A 21,189-nucleotide genomic window follows, 5' to 3' on the forward strand; every position below is an offset into this window, starting at 1 on the left:
CTATTTCACTTGTACAATAACCTTCTTAACCCTACTTTCTTCTTAACCTTAATCCTGTTCTTAGTCTGTCATTGATCTCAATTCAAAAGCTGAATCTGGCCATCCACAAGTGTTTACATGAAGAGACAACGCCCCCAATGATTCAGACCGGACGTCCCGAAAAATTCAGGACAGTCCCGAATTACGAGTAGTTGTCCCAAATCCTGTATTCTGTCCTGCTTGTCCCGGAAATTATACCAAACCCGAGTTTTGATTAGTTATAGCCTAATAAAACAAGGCATTGTTATGTCCGTTTTCAGGGACTTTAAAGGCCTTTGTCAATTCAGATTATACATTAGCCCTGACCTAGCCAGCATACACACAAACGTCTGGACTAGGTGGCCTGTTACTTCAACCAAAGTAATGGAGGGAAATGACAAACACAGGAAAGACAGACATACGGACTCATCCACAAACCATAAAGCCACTACCTGGACAGAGCGATCTCAGCCTTCTGCCGGGCGATGTCGGCTGCTTTCTGCGCTCCTTCCACGGCTCGGTCCACCTTCTCTCTGATCTTACTGGCCCGGAGGGGAATCAGGTTCTTCCTTTTGCCGCTCACCAGGATGTTCTGTTTGTACTTCCCTTCCTCTTTTGTGCCATCAGGAAACGTGGTGCAGCCGTAGCCGTGGCGTTTGTTGCTAAGCCACTCCCCCTCGTACTGTAGCCCGTCGGACCGCCGACTCACACCGAATCCCGTCCGCTTGTCGTTCTTCCACTCCCCGCAGTAGGTCTCCGTTGCCGTGGCGTCCACATCGTCGTCAGCGACGGCCAACTCTGCGTCTGCATCTCCGAGACTGGAAAGGTGAAAGGTTGCATTGGTTTGGCTGGTGTGTTCCATCAATATGCCTACATCCTACAGGTAAGCTATGAGAGCTCTACCATAATGTGACAGAAAGACTAATGCACCAATGGCAATGAGTCTGTGCATTAAATATAAAGCTGGAGTCAGGAAGTGGTTAGCTTAGCTTAGCATAAAAACTGGAAGCCGGGGGAAACAGCTAGCCTGACTCTGTCCAAAGTTGAAAAACATGCCTACCGTACCACCATCTCTAAAGTTCAACACTTCTGTGCAGCCTCACCGGCTACAGCATGTGTTGCCAGGTATGGTCGGTGAGCACAGGTTTTTCTTTACAGGCATGATGGTACCAAAGCTGGCAACCACAGTGTGACCCCCTTGACATCTGGCATTAAAATGTGTCTCATATCTAGATTGTATCTAGATATGATTTAACCTGATTATATTTACACCTGGTATTAAGGTGTCTCGGTGTCCACATTGAGATCGGATTGAGATCCGATCGCTCTGTCTGAAAGGGCTGAAAGGAAGCCTGTATTACGCAGGGCTTGCAGTCGGGCACTGCTGGAGAGGCGGTGTGTAATGCACAGAGAAATCAGCCTCAAAACGGAGCCGTTTAAGGGGAGAAGGCCCGCAAGTCTACACTCGCACACACACAGAGGGATTAGGAAAGGAGAAGCTGAGCCCAGACAGAGCGGTGGTGTCAATCTCTCTGGTCCAGCGACCGGAGGAGCGCTGGAAGCGTGCAGCAGGTTGAACCCTGTCCGCCCCACCTCCATCTCCGGCCCCCCCTAACACACCTGGCCAAAGCTTTGAATGTTCACTGTTGATTAATGCCGAAGCTCCGGAGCCCAACAAATTGTACTCAGGACAGCCGTAGCATTACGTATTTCCGCCCACGTAGTTGTTATGTGGATTGAAAACGCAATTGCATTTGTGTTCAATGTGGCCACAATGCGTCCCTGAGCACTCCACATTCGTCACTTGGAAAGAAAATAAAGGCATTTCCCAAAAATGTTGAACTGTTCATAATAACTTTAGTTGCAGTTATAATAAGTGTCTCGCTCAACCAGTATTCACATAGGCTTGTTTTCATCTTGCCTCCTCTGACCCATTAATTAGATCTGTACTGTCGTTTAGTATGTTTTCACTGGCCCGGCATAAGATGTATCACTATAATATGTTCAAATGATAGGAATATCTAACACATCAGTAAATAATTGATTAATAGCAATACATTACATAAAAATGTTGTAGGCTATTTGATCTTACATTCATACATAAGCCCTCAGTGGCTTTTTCTGTTCATGCTTACAGCAGTAGAATGGAAAAAACCTAGAGGTTTCTCTCCTTATCAGCCTTGCCAATAACTAATCAGACCTGATAAGATGCTGTCAGCCACTTTGCCAACAAACAGGGTAAAGAGCTGCTGACTCGTGTCGCCTAGTAATTGGTGCCTTTAAAAATAAACCACCTCAATCCAGCGTACTTGGAATTTTACACTAAGTCCTTCCGGTAGTACACATTTGATTCACCACATTCATGTCAGAGGCGCTGCTGTTTACAAGATGAATGAAGCGGGGTTTAATTTTTCATTTGTAAATCAGAGTAGCCAGCAGCATGTCCACTCTATGACGGACTCTGAGCTGGTGTGTCCAATATGATTGATCAGAAAATGTTAAAAGACAAACAGAGTGGACAACAGCGGAGCAGAGAGACAAAGATAACAAGCTTATCACTGGATGACACAATGTAAACTTTTTATCAAGCCAGCTGACCAGTAAATTGACCTTTTGACCTATAGGCCACTTTGGATCGCGTGCCAATCCATTTTGAAGACACTTAAATAGGACAGGTGCTTGTTGTTGCCTTGATGTCCTTCAGATGAAGGACGGCTCTTTTCAGTACGTCATCCCTCCTTGTCCTCTCACTCCACCCTTCTCCCCACTCTCATTCATTCAATTACCTCATGACAGAGTTGATATAACACACATAACTCTCCAATTATTCAACTGTTGCTTGTTTTTTTAGGACTTCTCATTTTTCAAAGGGAGAGTTATTGGAATGCAGTCAGCCAGTACAGTATGTAGGATTTAATCTTCCCATTAAATGGCATTGAAACTGCTTTGACATGTTTCTGCATGAAAGCACCCGATTCAACTGTTATTAGGCCATTAAATAGGCGTTATCGGTCGCTATAACCACCACAGATTTGGGTCATTAAGGGCAAAGAGTATAGAAGCAAAGAGAAACTCTGGTGCTTTTTTGACACCAGCTGCTAGATGGCGCTGCCATGGAATCCATATATTCGGCATATCCGGTTCTGTCAGCTTCCTGCTAGCTGTATGCGGCTGTAATAATGGATATACTGGCTGTAAGTCATCACTTTTATTATCTTATTATACACCCATGGGCTTTTCTTCTTCAGTTTGGAGACAACCTCACTAACTAGTAGACCATACCTCTACCTGACTTGCATTAGAGCTTGCCCACCCCACCCCCTCCATCATCTACTCCTGTTATTACCTGATAGTTGAGTTGATATCAGATGCAGCAGAGGACACAGTACTCATCCCAGCCTCGCTCCTGAACGAGCTCTGTTTAGACCTCTGGGAGGCCAGGGAGCTCCTGGACTCGGACTTCCTCAGCTTGAGCCCAGACAGGATGGACCTCCGGAACAGCCCGCCTTTCCTCTTCCCCTTCAGCAGCTCAGCCTCGCTGTGTGCCGTCAGCACGAAGCCTCCACGAGACACAGCGGGGCTGCTGCCGCTGCTGCCCGTGCTGCACATGGAGACGCTGGTGGTCAAAGTGCCAGGAACCGCAGGAGGACCAGGAACCACCGCCCCGGTCCGGTCCAGCAGAGCTGTACCATTGCTGTGCTCCGAACCGGAGCGGAGAGAGTTTATGGAGGTACGGAGCGGGGAGCGGATGACGGCCGCCATGCCGTATGGGACACTCTGGCGAACTCCATAGCCGTGCCGCATCCCGCCAACCCACTGGCCTTGAAATGTTCCTAAAGAAAGAGGAGAAAGAGAGGGTGGGGTTAAGACACTGCAGACCACTGATTGGATGGATCGCAGAGAATCACCACTAGAATCGTTATTTGTGCAAAAGGGACATCCTGCACAAACCCGCCATTGTTAAATGGGTCGTGTCTAGAAGGTAACCCACAATTTGGGAAACTCTTGCGAGATGGTTAAGGTTAGGCATTGACCACGAATAGTTAAGGTTAGGTACTGACCACAGGGAAGTTTTCGTTGATAATTATTATGCCATATGGTGGACTAAAATGATACCACTATGTATCCTAAAGTGTAGTGTCCAATCAGTGGTCAATAACTCAAGAGCTATAACTACCCTTATGTATTGCACAGATGGGAAACAAACAATCAACAGTTGCTGGATACAAAACTTGACTACCAACCGCGCAAAATGAGGAACTGCCGCGGGGCCCCCAGACATTCAATGGCACCAAAACCCCAGGTTCACGGTGTATACAGTATAATATTTTTGGTTTTCAATATCAGCTAAGCATTATGACTTCATGTAGGGGCCCTTTCTCATTGTAGCCCGATAATCATACTGAATTGCAATTTCATTAGACTAGTAGTAGTATTAATAGTAGTAGTAGTAGTATTAGTGGTAGTATTTTATTCAGTCATCACACATAATACAATAAGTATAAACAGTACAGTGGCAACAATATTAACAAAGTCAACAGTCTTTGTATTAAGTAGTGACTGAACAGGCACAGTCAGAATCAAAATGCTTATATATGCCCAACCTATATTCTTATCAAATTAAGCTACCGTCCAGAAATAAAAAATCATTCACACTTGTAACCCTAAAAAATTGCTTTGTAAACCAAATGTGAATTACACATTCTTACATTTATATTAGCATTGTTCCATAATTTGACCCCAACAATAGAAATACATCTCCGTTTAATACCTGTTTTAGCTTTTTGTACAATAAACTTACAAATACCTCTCAGATCATGTTTGCTCTCCCGTAGTGAAATAAACTTAATAAATGTAATATTATTCACATTGATAACATTAGAGTTGTTATTGCTGTAAGGCATCTTACAACAACCTGTACAGCTGTGTCAGTCTCATCCACACTAGTCACTATTCTTTATGTAGCTAGATGGATAACCCAGTTGGGAGACAATCCCATGCCGTTGACTGGTGGAAACAGCTGTCGATGGGCACAACACTGGACCTATTTGAAACGTGGTTAAAAACTATGGAGGACGAAACCTGCCAAAATAAAAAATAAATAAATAAATGACTCAATAAATTTATAAATGTCATTAAATGTAGCAAAAATAATGTTAGAAATAAATGCAGCCATTAATTAATTGATAAAATGTGACATAAATTGATAATTCTGTTTTAATTTGCTTCTTAATTTATTTATTTTTGCATTAATTCCTTTCGAGAAATATCAATTTATGTCACATTTTATTTATTCTGTCCATGGCATGAAAGGTACAGTGTGATCTGAGTCGCGTCCTTCCCTTTATTATGTATGGTGATAAAGTGATTCTTACTGTCAAAAGATTATGGTTTCTGACCTGAATAAAACTTTGAGAAATATCCCAATACTGCATTAATTTAACAGCAGTCTCAGAGTAGTTCACTTCCTCTCTGTTATGTGTATAGTCCTATTTTTGATCAAATAACTTGAAAAAGTAATAAGTTTCTGTCCATCCATTGTCAATCATTCACACCATGTCTCTGCACTACCCTCACTCACTGCTGCATAATAGTCCTTACATCCCCATGTTGCTGAAAAGTAGGCCATCTGAGTATGTGTGTTTCTGTCATTCCTCTCTCTCTCACACACACACACACTCAAACGGAAGTGTGTGTTCCAATAGGAGTGCAAGTGATCCATCCCGCCTGCCCGTACCTCTGATGTAACAGCACTCTGATTCATTCTGTAGCAAACGCACTCGCTCTAACCAAACTACATGACCATATAAGGACTGCAACCACGTTCTCCGTCTCGATCGCAAACACACACACACAAACATTTCCCTTGTGGGCTCAAGTGTCAGTGAAGTGGGAAGTGCTGAATGGAGCCAACGCTACGAGCCAATCGTATTCTTGCTTACGTTCTAAGATGCACTCACGTGGGCACAACAAGCGCATCCACAGCGCTGTTAAAAAAGTGAGAAGTGGTGTTGTTTCTGGACCTGCCCTTGTCATTAGGACAATATGCTGCCTCTCATCCCTCACACACACAAACAAAAACAGAGCCTGTGTCATAGACAGCTGGTCAGCACATCTGGCCAGGCCTTTGTAATCATGTCAGCACACAGCTGTACGGCCATATGACAGACGGATCAAAGAACACACACACACTCACACACAAACACCCGTGCAACAGCGTGATAAGATTACCATTTCATTAAATGGCCGCCAGCATGCTTGAGCAGGAGAGAGACAGAGGGCAATGAAGAAGAGAGAGAGTATCCAGAGACAGAAAATATCCTGTGTTTCTGTGTGACAGTGTTTCTGCTGAAGGTGCAGAAAGAGGTAGACTCAGACTCAGACAGAGAGAAACATTTTTTTCCTGACTGCTACAGGTCACATTTGTGGTCATAAGAATAGAAGAAAAGTTGATGTTTAAAATGAGAAAACCCCGAAATACAAATCAGTGAGCTTTAGAGGTGCGGATTTTGTTGCCTTTGTACAGAGCCAGGTTACCGTTTCCCCAACACATTCTCACTCCCAACTCGTCGAATACCGCCGCTTGGTCAGTTCCCCTCGGCATCGGAGACCAATGCACGGGGTACCCCTCTTGCGTTACTTTTGGACGGACCAGGGACGGCGTGTCAATATGCGCTCGTTACATGCATAGTGTCCTTTCAAAAGAAACTTCCGTTTTCACAGGAAGTTGGGTTTAGGTAACAGTTAGGAAACAGTCATGGTTGGCGTTAACCTCACTGACTAGCGACTCACGTGACTACTGAGTCACGTGACTGACGATACTAACGAGTCACATGACTAACGACTCACAGGACTCACGGGACTGACGATATCAAAGAGTCACGAGACTAAAGACTGAAGTGACAAATAATCAACTTTTAGTTTCACACGGGACACGAACACCGGTCTCTGAGCTGAAAATATTGGGTTTGTTGGACCCATCCACCAGCCCTTTCGCCCGTCCATAACGGACTCTCACGCTATTAATACTATGTCACGAATAACGCAACGGGAGGGTTTACATTGGAATTAGTTGAAAGCCCGGTCACCCCGTCTCATACTGTCGCTAAAGGGTGCCTCGGTATGTCGGTTTCTGATGCCGAGGGGCGCTTACCAAACGCTGGTATTGGATGAGTTGGGAGTGAGAACGGGTTGGTTTCCCCTTGCTTTGAGTCTGTTAGCTAAGCCAACAGGCTGATGGCTGTAGCTCCATATTCACCATACAGACATGAGAGTGGTATAAATCCTTTCATCTAACTCTCAGAGAGAAATCTAATAAGCACATTATAAAAATGAGGACCTGTTCGATCAATTTGATTGACGTCCGACAGCACAATTGTTCATTTCCTTTTACTATAAAACTGTCAAGTATCTTGATTTCTCGTATATTAACTGCAGAAAAGAGTCCTGTGGGGTAATGCGGGAATATTAGCTGTGTCTATATTCTCAGCATGAAGTTAAATATGTTTTCCAGTGGGTGTTTGACTTCCTTGCAGTATGTTCTCATACACCGTTCATAGCTGTACCTACGAAAAGTGAATGCACTCTAATTTGTGTAATGAGAAAGTTTGTGACCCGGCCGCCATGTTGAGATCAGTTGAGGAAATACCAAGCACCGCCCACCAGCCGGAGCAAACTTTCTAATTTTACAGCTAAACAGTACACTACAAGATGTTTCTGAAAACATTTGAGAAATAGACATTACAGTAACAGAATATTGATTCATATTTGATCAGCGCTGCCCAGTTTGACCATTTCATCAGAGTTTGCGAGTGATTGACAGCTGCCTCCAAACAGCCAATAGGAACGCTCTCTCTCTGAAATGACCTGTGATTGGCCAAAGTCTCCTGTCACAGGCTAGATTTTTTAAAGCCTGAAAACAGAGCCATGAGGAGGAGCAGAAGTCTAGTTTTTTCTCAGTACACTTTGCCCAATGATGCCAAAAACATTCTGCCTACTGCAGGTTTAAACAGTTTCAGCAAAAACTGAACTATAACCTCAATGACGGTAGGATTCATCTCAGGGCTGTTGTTTCAGACTGCATTACTTTTAGCCCAGTGCAACTATGAAACTGCAACTTAGTGCGTGCGTGAGTGAATAAATATATGTGGATCAGTGTGTGGGTTTTTGCTTTTTCATGATTCCTTGGAAGCATATACCACCCTGGATCAGTAATGCCTGAGTGAATCAAATATTCAGTGGGGCACTAGGCTGCTTTTCCAATGTGGGCCTGTCGCTCTCCATGGTGCTGAAAGATACAGTCCGAGAGGCAGGCTGCTACTCGGGATACTCCTTCTAAATCAAACCCATTTACAGTTTCCATGTGATATAAGTGAATTACACAGAAACACTAGAAAACATGAGCATCTGCCAGACTGAGGTACACACTTTGAGCAGTCAGAAAAAAACTGTACATTTTGTACTTTTTAACATTTTACCTGCTTTGTGACAAGAGACATGCCACAGCAGATTAGTTTCGATATGAACCTGTCACAGTTGTATTGAAAAAAAAAAAAATTGACCTCTGTATATGTAAAGGCCGCAACCCCGGGCATACAGTTGTGAGGAGAATCTGCTTCACAACTCGCATGCCAAAACGATTTCAGTGATTCTGCCTGGAGGCCAAACAGGAAGCACTCTCAAATCATATGGGCCTATAACCCAGGCCGAGGCGACCGCGGGCACGAGGCAGCCGCACAGAAAGAGTTAACACAGAGAGATCAAAGCTGCAGAAACATCACAGAGGCACAGCGATTTGATCACGCGCCAACCCCCGGGCTGAATTCATAATTGTCTCTTTAACAAATGCGCACGTCTGTTCTCTATTTCTAGGTTAAAACCATCTGTCTGGTAAGGTCTGCATTTCATTCGAAGGACACAGCAGTAGAAGACACTTGTCAAAATTTGTTTGAACTGCAACTCACATCTTTTCACTGGTTACAGAGGATTCAAAGTAGTTCATGTGTACGTCTATATCATTGCACAGTAGCCTCTGTTACTACTTTACACCTCGGGATATTGATTCGTGAAGCGCAGCGGTAAGAAAGAGAAAGCATGGAGCAAGACGTGACTGAGACTGTGAGGGAGTTGAAATTGGTTATTTTATGAATTAATAATGCGTTGTTTCACCATGTCAGCACTTGCATGTTGGAGGAGTGTCTGTATTCGTGTATGTGAGAATGGGGAGGAAGAGTACGATTACACAACACAAGGTCAAGTCTCTCACACAGTTTACTTTCTGTCTCAGATTGTTTGTGCTGGTGGGGGTTTCAGTGGCAGCAATTTGAATTCTTCAGTTCTCATCCAATGCTCCATTAACACAGCGGAGAAATGTATAATTACTACAACAACAACAACAACAACAACAATAATAATAATGGATTTTGCATCTGGGTGAAAAAAGTCACACGGCAGCTATCGGCTATCTACACCCGACCAAGTTAGTATGCTACTTAATTTAATAATAGTTAGTTAGCCAAAGGGTTTTCTGCCAGAAAGCCCTTTCTAGCAGAAAGATTTATTAGTAGTAGTAGTAGTAATCCTAGTATTAATATAAAAAGTGACAATGTATGTGCAGGGAGTAGGTTGTGGTGGCCGAACGGGTCAAACTCAGAACTTTCACCCAGAGAGGCCAGGGTTTGAGTCCCATGAGGTGTCCATTTTTACACTTAGATGACTTATTATTTTCAGTTTTTCTTTTCAAATAATTATTTTCAGTTTTCAGTCACAGTTTGGTTAGGTTTAGGCAACAGAACCACTTGGTCAGGTTTAGGCAACAGACATACTTGGTTAGGTTTAGGCAACAGACATACTTGGTTAGGTTTAGGCAACAGAACTACTTGGTTAGGTTTGGCAACAAAACTACTTGGTTAGGTTTAGACAACAAAACTACTTGGTTAGGTTTAGGCAACATAACTACTTGGTTAGGTTTAGGCAACAAAAACTACTTGTTTAGATTTAGACAACAAAACTACTTGGTTAGGTTTAGACAACAAAACTACTTGGTTAAGTTTAGGCAACAGAACTACTTGGTTAAGTTTATGCAACAGAACTACTTGGTTAGGTTTAGGCAACAGAACTACTTGGTTAGGTTTAGGCAACATAACTACTTGGTTAGGTTTAGGCAACAGAACTACTTGGTTAGGTTTAGGCAACAGAACTACTTGGTTAGGTTTAGGCAACAGAACTACTTGGTTAAGTTTACGCAACAGAACTACTTGGTTAGGTTTAGGCAACAGACCTACTTGGTTAGGTTTAGGCAATAGACATACTTGGTTAGGTTTAGGAAACAGAACTACTTGGTTAGGTTTAGGCAACAGACCTACTTGGTTAGGTTTAGGCAATAGACATACTTGGTTAGGTTTAGGAAACAGAACTACTTGGTTAGGTTTAGGCAACAGAACTACTTGGTTAGGTTTAGGCAACAGAACTACTTGGTAATGTTTTACGAAAAATATACATACAGTATCTAATGTGTGCCGGGGTCAGTTGCAAATAGCATTGTTGGCTACAGACACCTGGGTGCTTGGCCAACAAAAATATGTCATCCCTGGAGCACTCTATATCTCAAAACAATTTAACAGTACAGTTACAGCAATTCACCATAAATAACTAAAAGAGGCAAATCATTAACAAATTTAAGATGGTGCACCCTATAACTTATGTTTATGGAATAATAATTTCCATTTTTTGACAATTAATCTGCAACGGGAACATGAAATAAAATATAAAACTGGTGAGAGAAAAAATTAAAAGACCCTCCCATGCTCTCACAAAAAAAAACTGTGACTAACTTCAGCGAAAAGCTCTTTTCTTACCCTCATCCTCTGTTATACATTTTCATACAGTTCCTAATAATTGAGTTTTAGAGAAGTTGCAGCACCATGCCATCCCAAGTGCTTCCAGGGCAAACTCCCTCATTAGTATGTCCAGTTAGTAATGTATCAACAGTGGTGCGGGGCAGACGTCCAAGATAGATATTTAGAGTTTTCATGTTTCAGACAGCATTGCTAATCCTCACTACAACCATCAAACCACTCCCATTACATAAGCTAAAGCCTGCAGAGGGGTTGTTGTGGCAGTAGATGAGGTACGTATTAGCAATGGCCCTGAAGAAAAGAAAAAAACACACTTCTGAATACTTTTCTTCACTGTATAATTGAAGCGCATCTGTGGGAAATCCAAAAAGCAATGTACAAATGCTGAGGAGGTGGATTTTTTTGGACTCGGATACAATGTGCACTGCTTTTAGGAGAAAGAATTGAGTCTGGTGCATTGCATGTGTAAGTGTGTGTCCTTGAATGTGAGTGGATTTATATTTTGTACTGTAGTGTTAGAAATACCAAAGACAGAAAAAGAGACAGAAGCCAAGGGATAACCCATAAGATCAGATAAACCCGACACATCAGCTGAGGAGAAAAGCAACAATTGCTCAGGCAAAAGGAAAGACAGATGGTAACTGACAGACAACAGGTCATACAGACCGGCAGGATCAACAGACACATAGCAGACAGACCAGCTAAACCACGGTCAAATCACTGAACACTGAAAGCAAGGGAAGTCAGTTCAAAGCTAAACCTCTGCCTGTGTAAATCACTGTGTGGGACCATTATCCGTTTAAGAGATTTCGCTTAGGCCCTTTTTCTGTCTGAGTCTTTCAGATTCCCATTTGAGGATTATTTATCTGCTAAAAAATGTCATGAAAAAGACCCATGATAACATGGCAGTGTGCCGTTGCCCTGAACATTTGAAAATGTCCAACCTTGTTTGTTGTTTTGTAACCGATTTTGTTTTGATGACCTTGATGTATGTTATAGTTCAGCATTATTTGTAAATATAATTTTGTACATTAATACAAATAGGTTGTCTTCACTTATACCTTTTTGACTCTCCAAATCAATCATACGTATATACAGTATACAGGTTGGAAACATAGACTGTATGTAAGAAGTGGACATAGTCACCGTGACGTCACCCACTGGTTTGTGCACTGACGTTTTGAAGCCTTGACTTCAGCATTTTGTCCCTTTGCCATCTTGTTTTTTTGCAACCAGAAGTGAAATGAGAGGGTGGAGCTAAGTACAACCAAACGCTGAATAAGACGTTTTCAGTTGACCAAAAAGGGTATACTTAAATGTGCTATTGATAACATTGATAACATTCAGTCACTAGATGACGCATTCTCCCTCCCCTGTGTCATTGCATTTCCTTCTTTTTTTGACGACGACTCAGAGATACCATGTGATACTAATGTCGGCTCACATGCCTTGTTAGAAGTGGTAACCAAACGTTAGACACCTTCCAAAGAGATAAAGAAAACATTTGTTTTGACCCGCCAACATTTTTAAAAAGATTAATTCACAATCATAATATTTTTTTGTCAGGAAAAGTCAAACTTTTATTCGGCACCTTTCTAAAGGCTCTCTGGATGTTTTTTCTTTTTTTAAATATTCATCTTTAACTCATGAACTGAAAACACACTGTGAAAGGGTTAATGTTCTAAGACGAAAAAACGGACAACTCCCAGACTGGACAACGCTCTATTAACCACTTCAGCAACACACCATCCTACATCTCCTCCAGCATCGATGCGCAACAAAGAGGTATGTGTGCGTAAGTACCGTAGACTGTATATAAGAAGTGGACGCAGTTCGCAATGACGTCACCCACTGGTTTGTGGACTGACGTTTTGAAGCCTTCACTTCAGCATTTTGTCCCTTTGCCATCTTGTTTTTTTGCAACCAGAAGTGAAATGAGAGGGTGGATCTAAATACAACCGAATGCTGAATAAGACATTTTTAGGTGATCAAAATGTTACAATTAACTTTCATGAACTGAAGACACACTGTGAAAGGGTTAAAGTTCAAAGACAAAAACACAGACAACTCCCAGACCGGACAACGGTAGCGATCTGTCAATCACAAGGTAGCCCCACCCTAAATCATACCCTGCTTTATGGTCTATTTGTCTCTAAATGGGACCATAATTTACTAAATGAACATCATGCTGTATTGAAGAAGACCTGAAACTAGCAATTGAGACCATAAACTCATGTTTACAATGTTTACTGAGGTAATAAATCAAGTGAGAAGTAGCCTCATTTTCTCATAGACTTCTGTACAATCAGACTTCTTTTTGCAACCAGAGAAGTCGCCCACTGCTGGCTGTTAGAAAAAATGCAATCGCGTTGGCTTCATTTTTCAGACCCGGAGGTTGCCCACTGGTTGGAAAACAACCTAAAAAATGCACCTTAGACATGAAGTAGCTTTCAAGAACACCGACAGTCCCCTCCATAGCGAATGGGGGGCTGAATCTATGAGATGTTTGCCTTCTGAGACCACAAAATCTTTCAGATGATGTAGTCAGAGAGTATTGAAAAGTAACAGGTTTGAATACTGCACTAGCTAATGTGTTCACCAATGTCCACGCACTCTGCTGGACCATCCTTGACCAAGACATAGTAAAAGAAAGGTCATACTGTATCTACTTAGAACCAGGATGGATTTAAAGGCACCCTGTGGATATCTGGAAAGGCAGCAGGACCTGCCAACATCCCTTCTTTAACAACATGGTGGAGATGCTCTACCCTCTATACAGGGCAACCTCAAGCAACTGTGCAAACCACGGAGGGATCACACTCCTACTCATACCAGGCAAAGTGCTTAACAGGATCATCTTGAACAGAATAAAGGAATTAGTCAGCACTCAGCTACAGGAGCGGCACACTGGATTTCACAGAGACAGATCCTGTACTGACCAAATTATTGAGCAATGACGGATATCTTAGAGCTTTCCGCTCTATATCCATGTAATTAAGGAGTATTTGATAGCATGGATAGGAAGACTCTTTGGAATATTCTTCAACGTCGTGGTTTATCAGTCACGTTTTTCAAAATGTTCAAAAACACATGAGGCAATGACTTCATAATTAACTCACAAATGCTTTTGAAGTAAGGACTGGGGTCAAAGATGCAGAGGTGGGACCAGGTCATTGTTTTGCAAGTCACAAGTAAGTCTTAGGTCTTTGCACTAATGTCCCAAGTCAAGACAGACAAGTCTCAACCCGAGGCAGATGGCCGCCCACCTAGAGCTGAGTTCTGCCCAAGGTTTCTACCCGTTAAAACTGAGCTTTTTCTTGCCATTGTCGCATATGAATGCATGCTCATGGGGGATCTCTTGTTGGGTTAGGGTCTATATACCTGCTCTATATGAAAAGCATCTTGAGATATCTTCTGTTAGGATTTGACGCTATATAAAAATTTGTTGAAATTGAAATTGAAATTCCAGTCCCAAGTCCTACACTTTGACTTTTGAGTCTCAAACAAGTCATATTGCGCTCTCCACCAATGTAATGCCATTTTAACAACAGAGTAACGTTGGTTGTTCATGGTTTTCTTCTGCAACTTGATTGGAAGCTGTCGGATTGGTTAAAACAAAGTCGATCTGGGGAACTAAGTGTAATGTAATCAAATGCAAGTCCCAATAATATTCACCAAAATTAAAGAGTCTAGACTTCAACAAAAAAAACACCACTTTTCGAGAATCTAGCAATAAACAACAAAAGATAGAAATTGAGTTTGTTCAGTTCAGTTAATTTTTTCCCCCCACGAGTAAATCATCTTCCAAAACAAATCAATAAAGGATCCTTCAAAAAGTAAATAAACTCAACATCTCTGACGCTGTCTGAGTTACCTCCGGTACCGGGCCGTTGATCGTCTTCGTGCACACACTTTTTAAATAACATACTTTTTAATCTTTGGGCTTGGGGGAAAGTATCAAGTATTTCCAGGGTAAAAGGCTCCAAGTGAAGTCATGGGTCACTGGTGTTGAAGTCCAAGTCGAGTTCCAGGTCTTTTTTGATTTTGTCAAGGCAAATCTAAAGTCTTGAGTCCAAGTCATGTGATTCAAGTCCACATCTCAGCAAGGTTTCCTACTGTCATCTTTTCTATTTTTGTTGGGAACTGACAACAATCAAAGACAATGCATGAGAAGACCAGTAGGCTACAAGCTCACTCTTATCCAGGATAAACTGGACTCAACAACCACAGAGGAAAGACCAAGAACCTCAAAGTAAATACAATCAACACCAGTGCAGTTACAAAGGAAGGCGGAGGTTTCATACGCAGTATTGTAAAAACGTGAGCAGCACAGATGCTGCAGGATGAGTTAGAGTTTGCAAAGCAAAAGCAGTGTTCCTGCAGTTGAAACTACCCAGGATTAAAACCAATACCAATCAGTCGTACTTTATGGAGACATAGAGGGTCACCATGACAGCCAACAATAAAGTGCATTACTCAGTACATGTCTGAAAAGAAGGCTATAGCTAATAATAAACCTGTAGAAGACGCAAACAGGCCAGGGATAGGCTGGTATCCTCAGCAAGAGCCCACGAAGGTAAGACGAAAAGAGGATGGCCAATTTAGAAATGGCCCTCAATCTGAACCCTTCCAATCTGAACATAACCCATCTACATGCATGGCTGAGTGGTCCAGAAAAACACATCTTGTTTTCGCAAGCCAACAATTAGTCTGTTTTAATCGAACTCTAGTGTGGTTCATTTGGGCAGTTGTGAACATAGTAATCATACTCTGGTGCGAACCAAAACACCCGGTCCAAGACAGCTTGCGAGAGGTGGTCTCGGACCGTTTCTAAATGAAGTCTAAATGAAGTCCACAAAAATAGTGATGTTTATGAATTCATGCGAGATAAACTGGAGGAGAAGGGATTTATGTGCACAATAGATCAGCGCTGAGTTATAATAACGTGTTAACGCAAATTAATTTTAACACCACTAATTTTCTTTAACGCATTAATGCAATTTGGGATTTTTATGTTGTAGCGGGCTCAGTTTTAAGAGTGAAGATACTTGTGTATCATAAAATTAGAAAAACCTGAGGAATCCATTGGTGCCAATCATGTCATACTAGCTTGTCACAAAGGAGGCTAAACAACGCTCCAAACGTACGCAAAATTTTGGTGAGGAAAAACTGGAATGGCCATTTTTCAAAGGGGTCCCTTGACCTCTGACCTCAAGATATGTGAATGAAAATGTGTTCTATGGATACCCAAGAGTCTCCCTTTTACAGACATGACCCCTTTATGATAATCACATGCAGTTTGGGGCGAGTCATAATCAAGTCAGCACAAACAAAAAGTATCAATTTCACTCTGATTCGGACTAGCCAATGGCTTGTGAAAGCGCCCTGAGTTACAGGATGATAGAAAACACAGTGGCTCTGTTAGCTGAAGAGCTTCCTCCCACACACTCAAATAGGCTGCAAACATATCCTCTCAAATACAGCCTTTTACATGCACCATAACGTTCACATCTAACCATTACATGACCCAAAGGAAGCAGGTTTTTGACTCCATTGGGCCCACCTATCATGCCTCAGTGTAGATAATAATTTATGTAGTTGCTGGGCGTATTTATACATGACAAGTGAATTTATTATGTCAGTTTACATAACGTGGTCAGAGCTGGAATAATTACTGCACTGTTGGCGGCCCTTTAGCAAGCCAGCAAGATATGTTAATGTTGGACAATTATAATGTTGTTGTGGCGTATTTGCCAACAGCTGGGGGACAGGAGGGAGGTTCCAGGATGCTGCTGAGCTGTCACAACGAGCATCGTTTAATGAAGCATCTGTGATTGGATGTGCCTCCATATAAGTGCTCTTTTCTTTTCTTGTCGGTGTTCGGTGAAGTCTTCATGGAAGGATGGTTGAATGAGTTTCTGTGCGTTTGACACTGTGTGGTGTATCAGCTAGTCAAGTACAACAACCACTACTGCTGTAATCTCTAGCTGTTACCACTGTTGTACACAGTGACAGTTGTAATCTCTGCCTCTCCCTTTGTGACTCACTTCATTTCTCACTAAAATGATTACTGAAGCTGTCTTTTCATTTTTCTACTTCACTCCCTCTCTCTTTCTGCGTGTGTGGTTGGTAATCAGTCAGCTTAGCTCTTCATCTCAGTAAACACCATTAGCCCGGAAGGCCAAGCCAGCCAATCAGAGCCCGGTAAAGCCGGCCGGGTGGCCAATAGCAGCGGGGAACACTCAGTCCCTCGTGACACGCTGACCTGCTGCATGTCGGTGAGCGTTGCTATGGAAACCCTACTGTACAGAGCGGCTCCGTTGGAAATGCAGTGGAGCGAGGGAGGAAAGAGAGAGGTGGGAGGAGAGGAGAGAGGAATGTTGGCAAACGTAGGAGAAGAACGAAAAGCCAAACAGCAGAGATAAGATAGAGGAGGAGTGTTTCAGAGAAATGTGGCATCAGGTGTAGTTGGAGGGGAGAGTGGGACCGGCAGTGAGCTCAGAGACATGACTGTGGGAAATGTAGCTGGCTCTCAAGTGCACAGCGTGTTCCAAAAGTATGTAGGCAGCAGAGCATCTTTCAGTGTCTTGGCTCCTGACTCTTCTTGCTTTGGACATGAAAGAGGCCTGAGGTTTCAAAGATGGACTGTCAGCTTTGGGGCACGGTCACACACGAGGGAATGCAGGCGATTGACCATCGCCTGCCGACGCAATATTTGTGGTGAATGTGGGCAGTGCCAAGTGGGGTCAATGGTTGGCCGGCGTCTTTATGATAGTAAAGACGTGTGTGACACACGTCTTTACTATCGTTTGAGGCTGTGTATTTGCCGGTCAAAGTTCACCAAAGTTGAACTCCACACAATGCGAAGATGCAAATGTTTTATTCACCCCTGAAAATGAACGGGAGGTGAATATTCGCCAATGTTAATTCTGCGCATGTGTGACTGTGCCCTTAATCTGAGAGTAATGCCGGGTACACTCTACATGAGAATCAAGCCGGTTTTGGGCCCGAACACCCCTCCCTAGCATAGCAAATAATTGTGTGCTGCTATATTAATGGTCTGAATATCGTATATATGTAAAGCACCTTTAAACTGACATTTGTCAGGTGGCCAACACACAACACAACCGATTCAAATGAACGCTAATGTTGCTTTGTGTCTGCTGAATGTGTAAAAGGTAGGCAATGGTTTGCTGGCACGTTAGCCATAATAACTTTATGAGGTGAAAAAAAGTCAGGGCAGTGTGTCTGTCAGATTGCTTCGGGGTTACTCTGCCTCCATAGTGGGCAGAAATCAATAACTAGAGCTTTAAGTCCACAAATTGCTCTTTCGAATCAAGCTAACACCAAGCTACAACCCTGTCGAGTCTGAAATGTTCTCTTCCTCATTAGTGTAGTAATTTAACAGATATGTTTCCAGACAGGGGCGTCCTGCAAGCAATCCTGGGGGGGGGCAAAGTTAAAGCAGGGGGCATGCGGCTCCTTCCCCAGAAAAATATTCAAAAACTGTGGGGGGATTATTTCAACTTCACAAAATCTTTTTTTTTTTAAGCACAGTAATCTCCCGCTTGAGACGGTTTATAGTGATCACAATTACATTGATCAACCTCTTATATGGATCAAAAGCTTGAATCAGAATCATTCCTATACAGATGCTGTTTAAATACTGTAATTCGCTTATAGAAATCAAGTTCAAGTCGTCCGCTTACAGTGTTCATTTTGGGTCTAGTCATACACAACATATGGAAAATCATTTTAAAACTATTACAATTTTTAGTTGTTTTTCTTAAGTCCCTTGATAATTCGTCTCGCGGACCGTCTGCCTACCAGCTTGATACCTGTGCTGCGTGCACATTGATATCATAACGGGAAAAAGAAAGTCATTTTCTCTGAATGGAAAACGAAATGTGCACGGGGAAAGGCACCTGTGGTTGAAGTGGATTGATAATGTGACAGTGAAACTCTTCATTTCCCTGGAGTCAACACAAGCTGATAGCCAACTGGAAGATAATCTCCACAAATGAATATAATTTTTATGATTTTTGTGGTAAAAAGTTACCGTTAGGCTATAAACGAACTACACCACGGTCGCATGAGCGCGAGTAAACACAACGAGGCTGTAACGGTGGACGTGATGAAGTTCAGTAATCTAATTTAGCCCCTTGTTAGCAACCGCCTTTTTAAGACACATAAAAGCTGCAAAATTAACGAGTGGGATATTTACTGGCGTTTTCTATTGTTGAATAAAACGTTAAGCTTGGCATCTAACCAAAAACCCATTGACTTCCAGACGAGGGAACAGGAAGTGATAAATTATCTCATTTCTGTTTTTTAGGACTCCTTCTTGCACCACTCTATTAGCCTCTTGACATATATAATCTTTCTCTTTACCTCATCTGCGTGAACAGCTGAGAGACAAATCTCGTTGTGTAGTGTCCACTGCCAAGACCAGGACCTGGTTTCACACAAGCATTGCTCTGCAGACCTGGATCAGAGTAATCAGCCATGACTTTTGCAGAACACAAAATCAAGCTAAATGATGCAATGTAAAGATAACCAAGGGAGGCATATACTGTATGTGCCATGTGAAAGTCATGTTAGTAAGTCATAGCCTGGTAACATTTATCCTGGCAATACATGAAATGGATTATCATTGCAATACATCCCCTCTTTTTAAACTGGAGTATTTATCATTTTGAGATTATTTCTTATCTCTCTGTTAAATTATGTGGGGTTGTGCTCCGGCTTGATCAACTCTCTCTATTAAAACCATTTTATTCTACCTCATAAATTTATCTAAAGGACAAATGCATGCTGTTATAATAAGGACACTGTGTACTGTTGGAGCAAGATAAACACTCATAACTAGGCCAATCTCTGCTGCATTTACAGTATGTGGGTTCAAACACTTCACAGAGCTACAGTGTCTCTCCAACACGTTCCTCTCTGGGAGGTTTTCCTATCACTTTCTTTTTTGCAGTCCATTTTTGTCTTTCCCTTTCTTTCTGTAATGATCTCACTCTTCCTTTGATTAGAGCGTATCTCTCATCGTAATCATGATAATCATCCATCCATCCAACCAGCTATCTTCCCATTATCTGTTTATCATTTGACTGATCCATTCGTCCATCAATCTGTACATCTGTCGATCCATCTATCCCTCCCTCACTCCGCCCGCCCGCCCGCCCGCCCGTCCATCCATCCATCCGTCCGTCCGTCCGTCCGTCCGTCCGTCCGTCCGTCCCGTCTGTCTGGTTCTGTCAAGCCGCCTTCGTCTCCTTTGTCCTGATTCAACCCCTCTAACCAGTCTGGTCTGCGGATTTTATCAGGCTGCTCAGGACTGTGTGTGTGTGTGTGTGTGTGTGTGTGTGTGTGTGTGATCCAGGCCGGCGTTGTAAAACGGCCTGCTAGTTGTAGAGTTATGTAACAAAGCTTTAACTGCATGTATGCTACTGTCAGCTTTGTTGCTCAACTCACACCAGATTTCATGTGTGTGCATCTTTGCACGCACAATGTGTATGCGTCTATTTTTAAGCTGGAATCCATTTGGTGTGTGGTGTCTCATTAACAGTGACTGACCTGAGCCGCGGTTTAAGAGACTCAAAGTGCATTGATGTCATTGATTTCAATGTGATGCATCTAAAGATATTCTAAAAATTAAAGGTCCTTTGAAATATGTTTACATATTTAAATTGTGAATCATAAATGAAAAAGAATTGTACCTTTAGCTTTTTACTGCAGTCATATGAAAAAAAAATAACATCGTCACGGATATATTACATGCATTGAAGTTGCCAACACTTAATTTGGCAAAACTGTCAGATTCATGGATATTACAAGTGTCACAATAGTATTGGAATTTGATTTTTCTGGCCATGTCCACCAGAAGATACTAGAATTGTTTTGGCTGTATTTTCAACACATTCTCATTCCCAACTCGGCAAATACCGCAGCTTGATCGGTGCCCGTCAGAACGCTTGTTACATGCATGGTGTCCTTTCAAAATAAACTTCCGTTTTCACGGTTTAAGCAACACAACAACTTAGTTAGGGTTAGGAAACGGTCGTGGTTGACGTTAACTTCACTGACTAGTAACTCACGTGACTCACGGGTCTGACGATACAAATGAGTAACGTGACTAACAACACACATGACAAAATAAGTCAATGTTACTTTTAGATTTCACACTGGACACGAGCACTGGTCCCTGGTTGAAAGTCTTGTGTTTGTTTGATCCATCCACCAGCCCACCTGAATGGACTCTAATGCTATTAATACTACGTCACTTGCTCCGACTGTTGAATAATGCCGCGGG

At 42.4% G+C, this 21,189-nt stretch overlaps 1 protein-coding gene across 1 annotated transcript in view; it reads right to left on the reverse strand.

The window, feature by feature from the left end:
- The window catches only part of jph3b (junctophilin 3b), a 62,426-nt gene that overhangs the window by 37,785 nt on the left and 3,452 nt on the right, over positions 1-21,189 (reverse strand). The window contains exons 2-3 of the mRNA XM_074632130.1: positions 3,365-3,851; positions 471-836 (exon numbers count right to left, since the gene is read on the reverse strand). Coding sequence (XP_074488231.1) covers positions 471-836; positions 3,365-3,851 — 853 coding nt within the window. The remainder of the gene's footprint in view (positions 1-470; positions 837-3,364; positions 3,852-21,189) is intronic.

Source organism: Sebastes fasciatus, chromosome 4, assembly GCF_043250625.1.
Source record: "Sebastes fasciatus isolate fSebFas1 chromosome 4, fSebFas1.pri, whole genome shotgun sequence".
In the NCBI taxonomy this organism is placed as follows: domain Eukaryota; kingdom Metazoa; phylum Chordata; class Actinopteri; order Perciformes; family Sebastidae; genus Sebastes; species Sebastes fasciatus.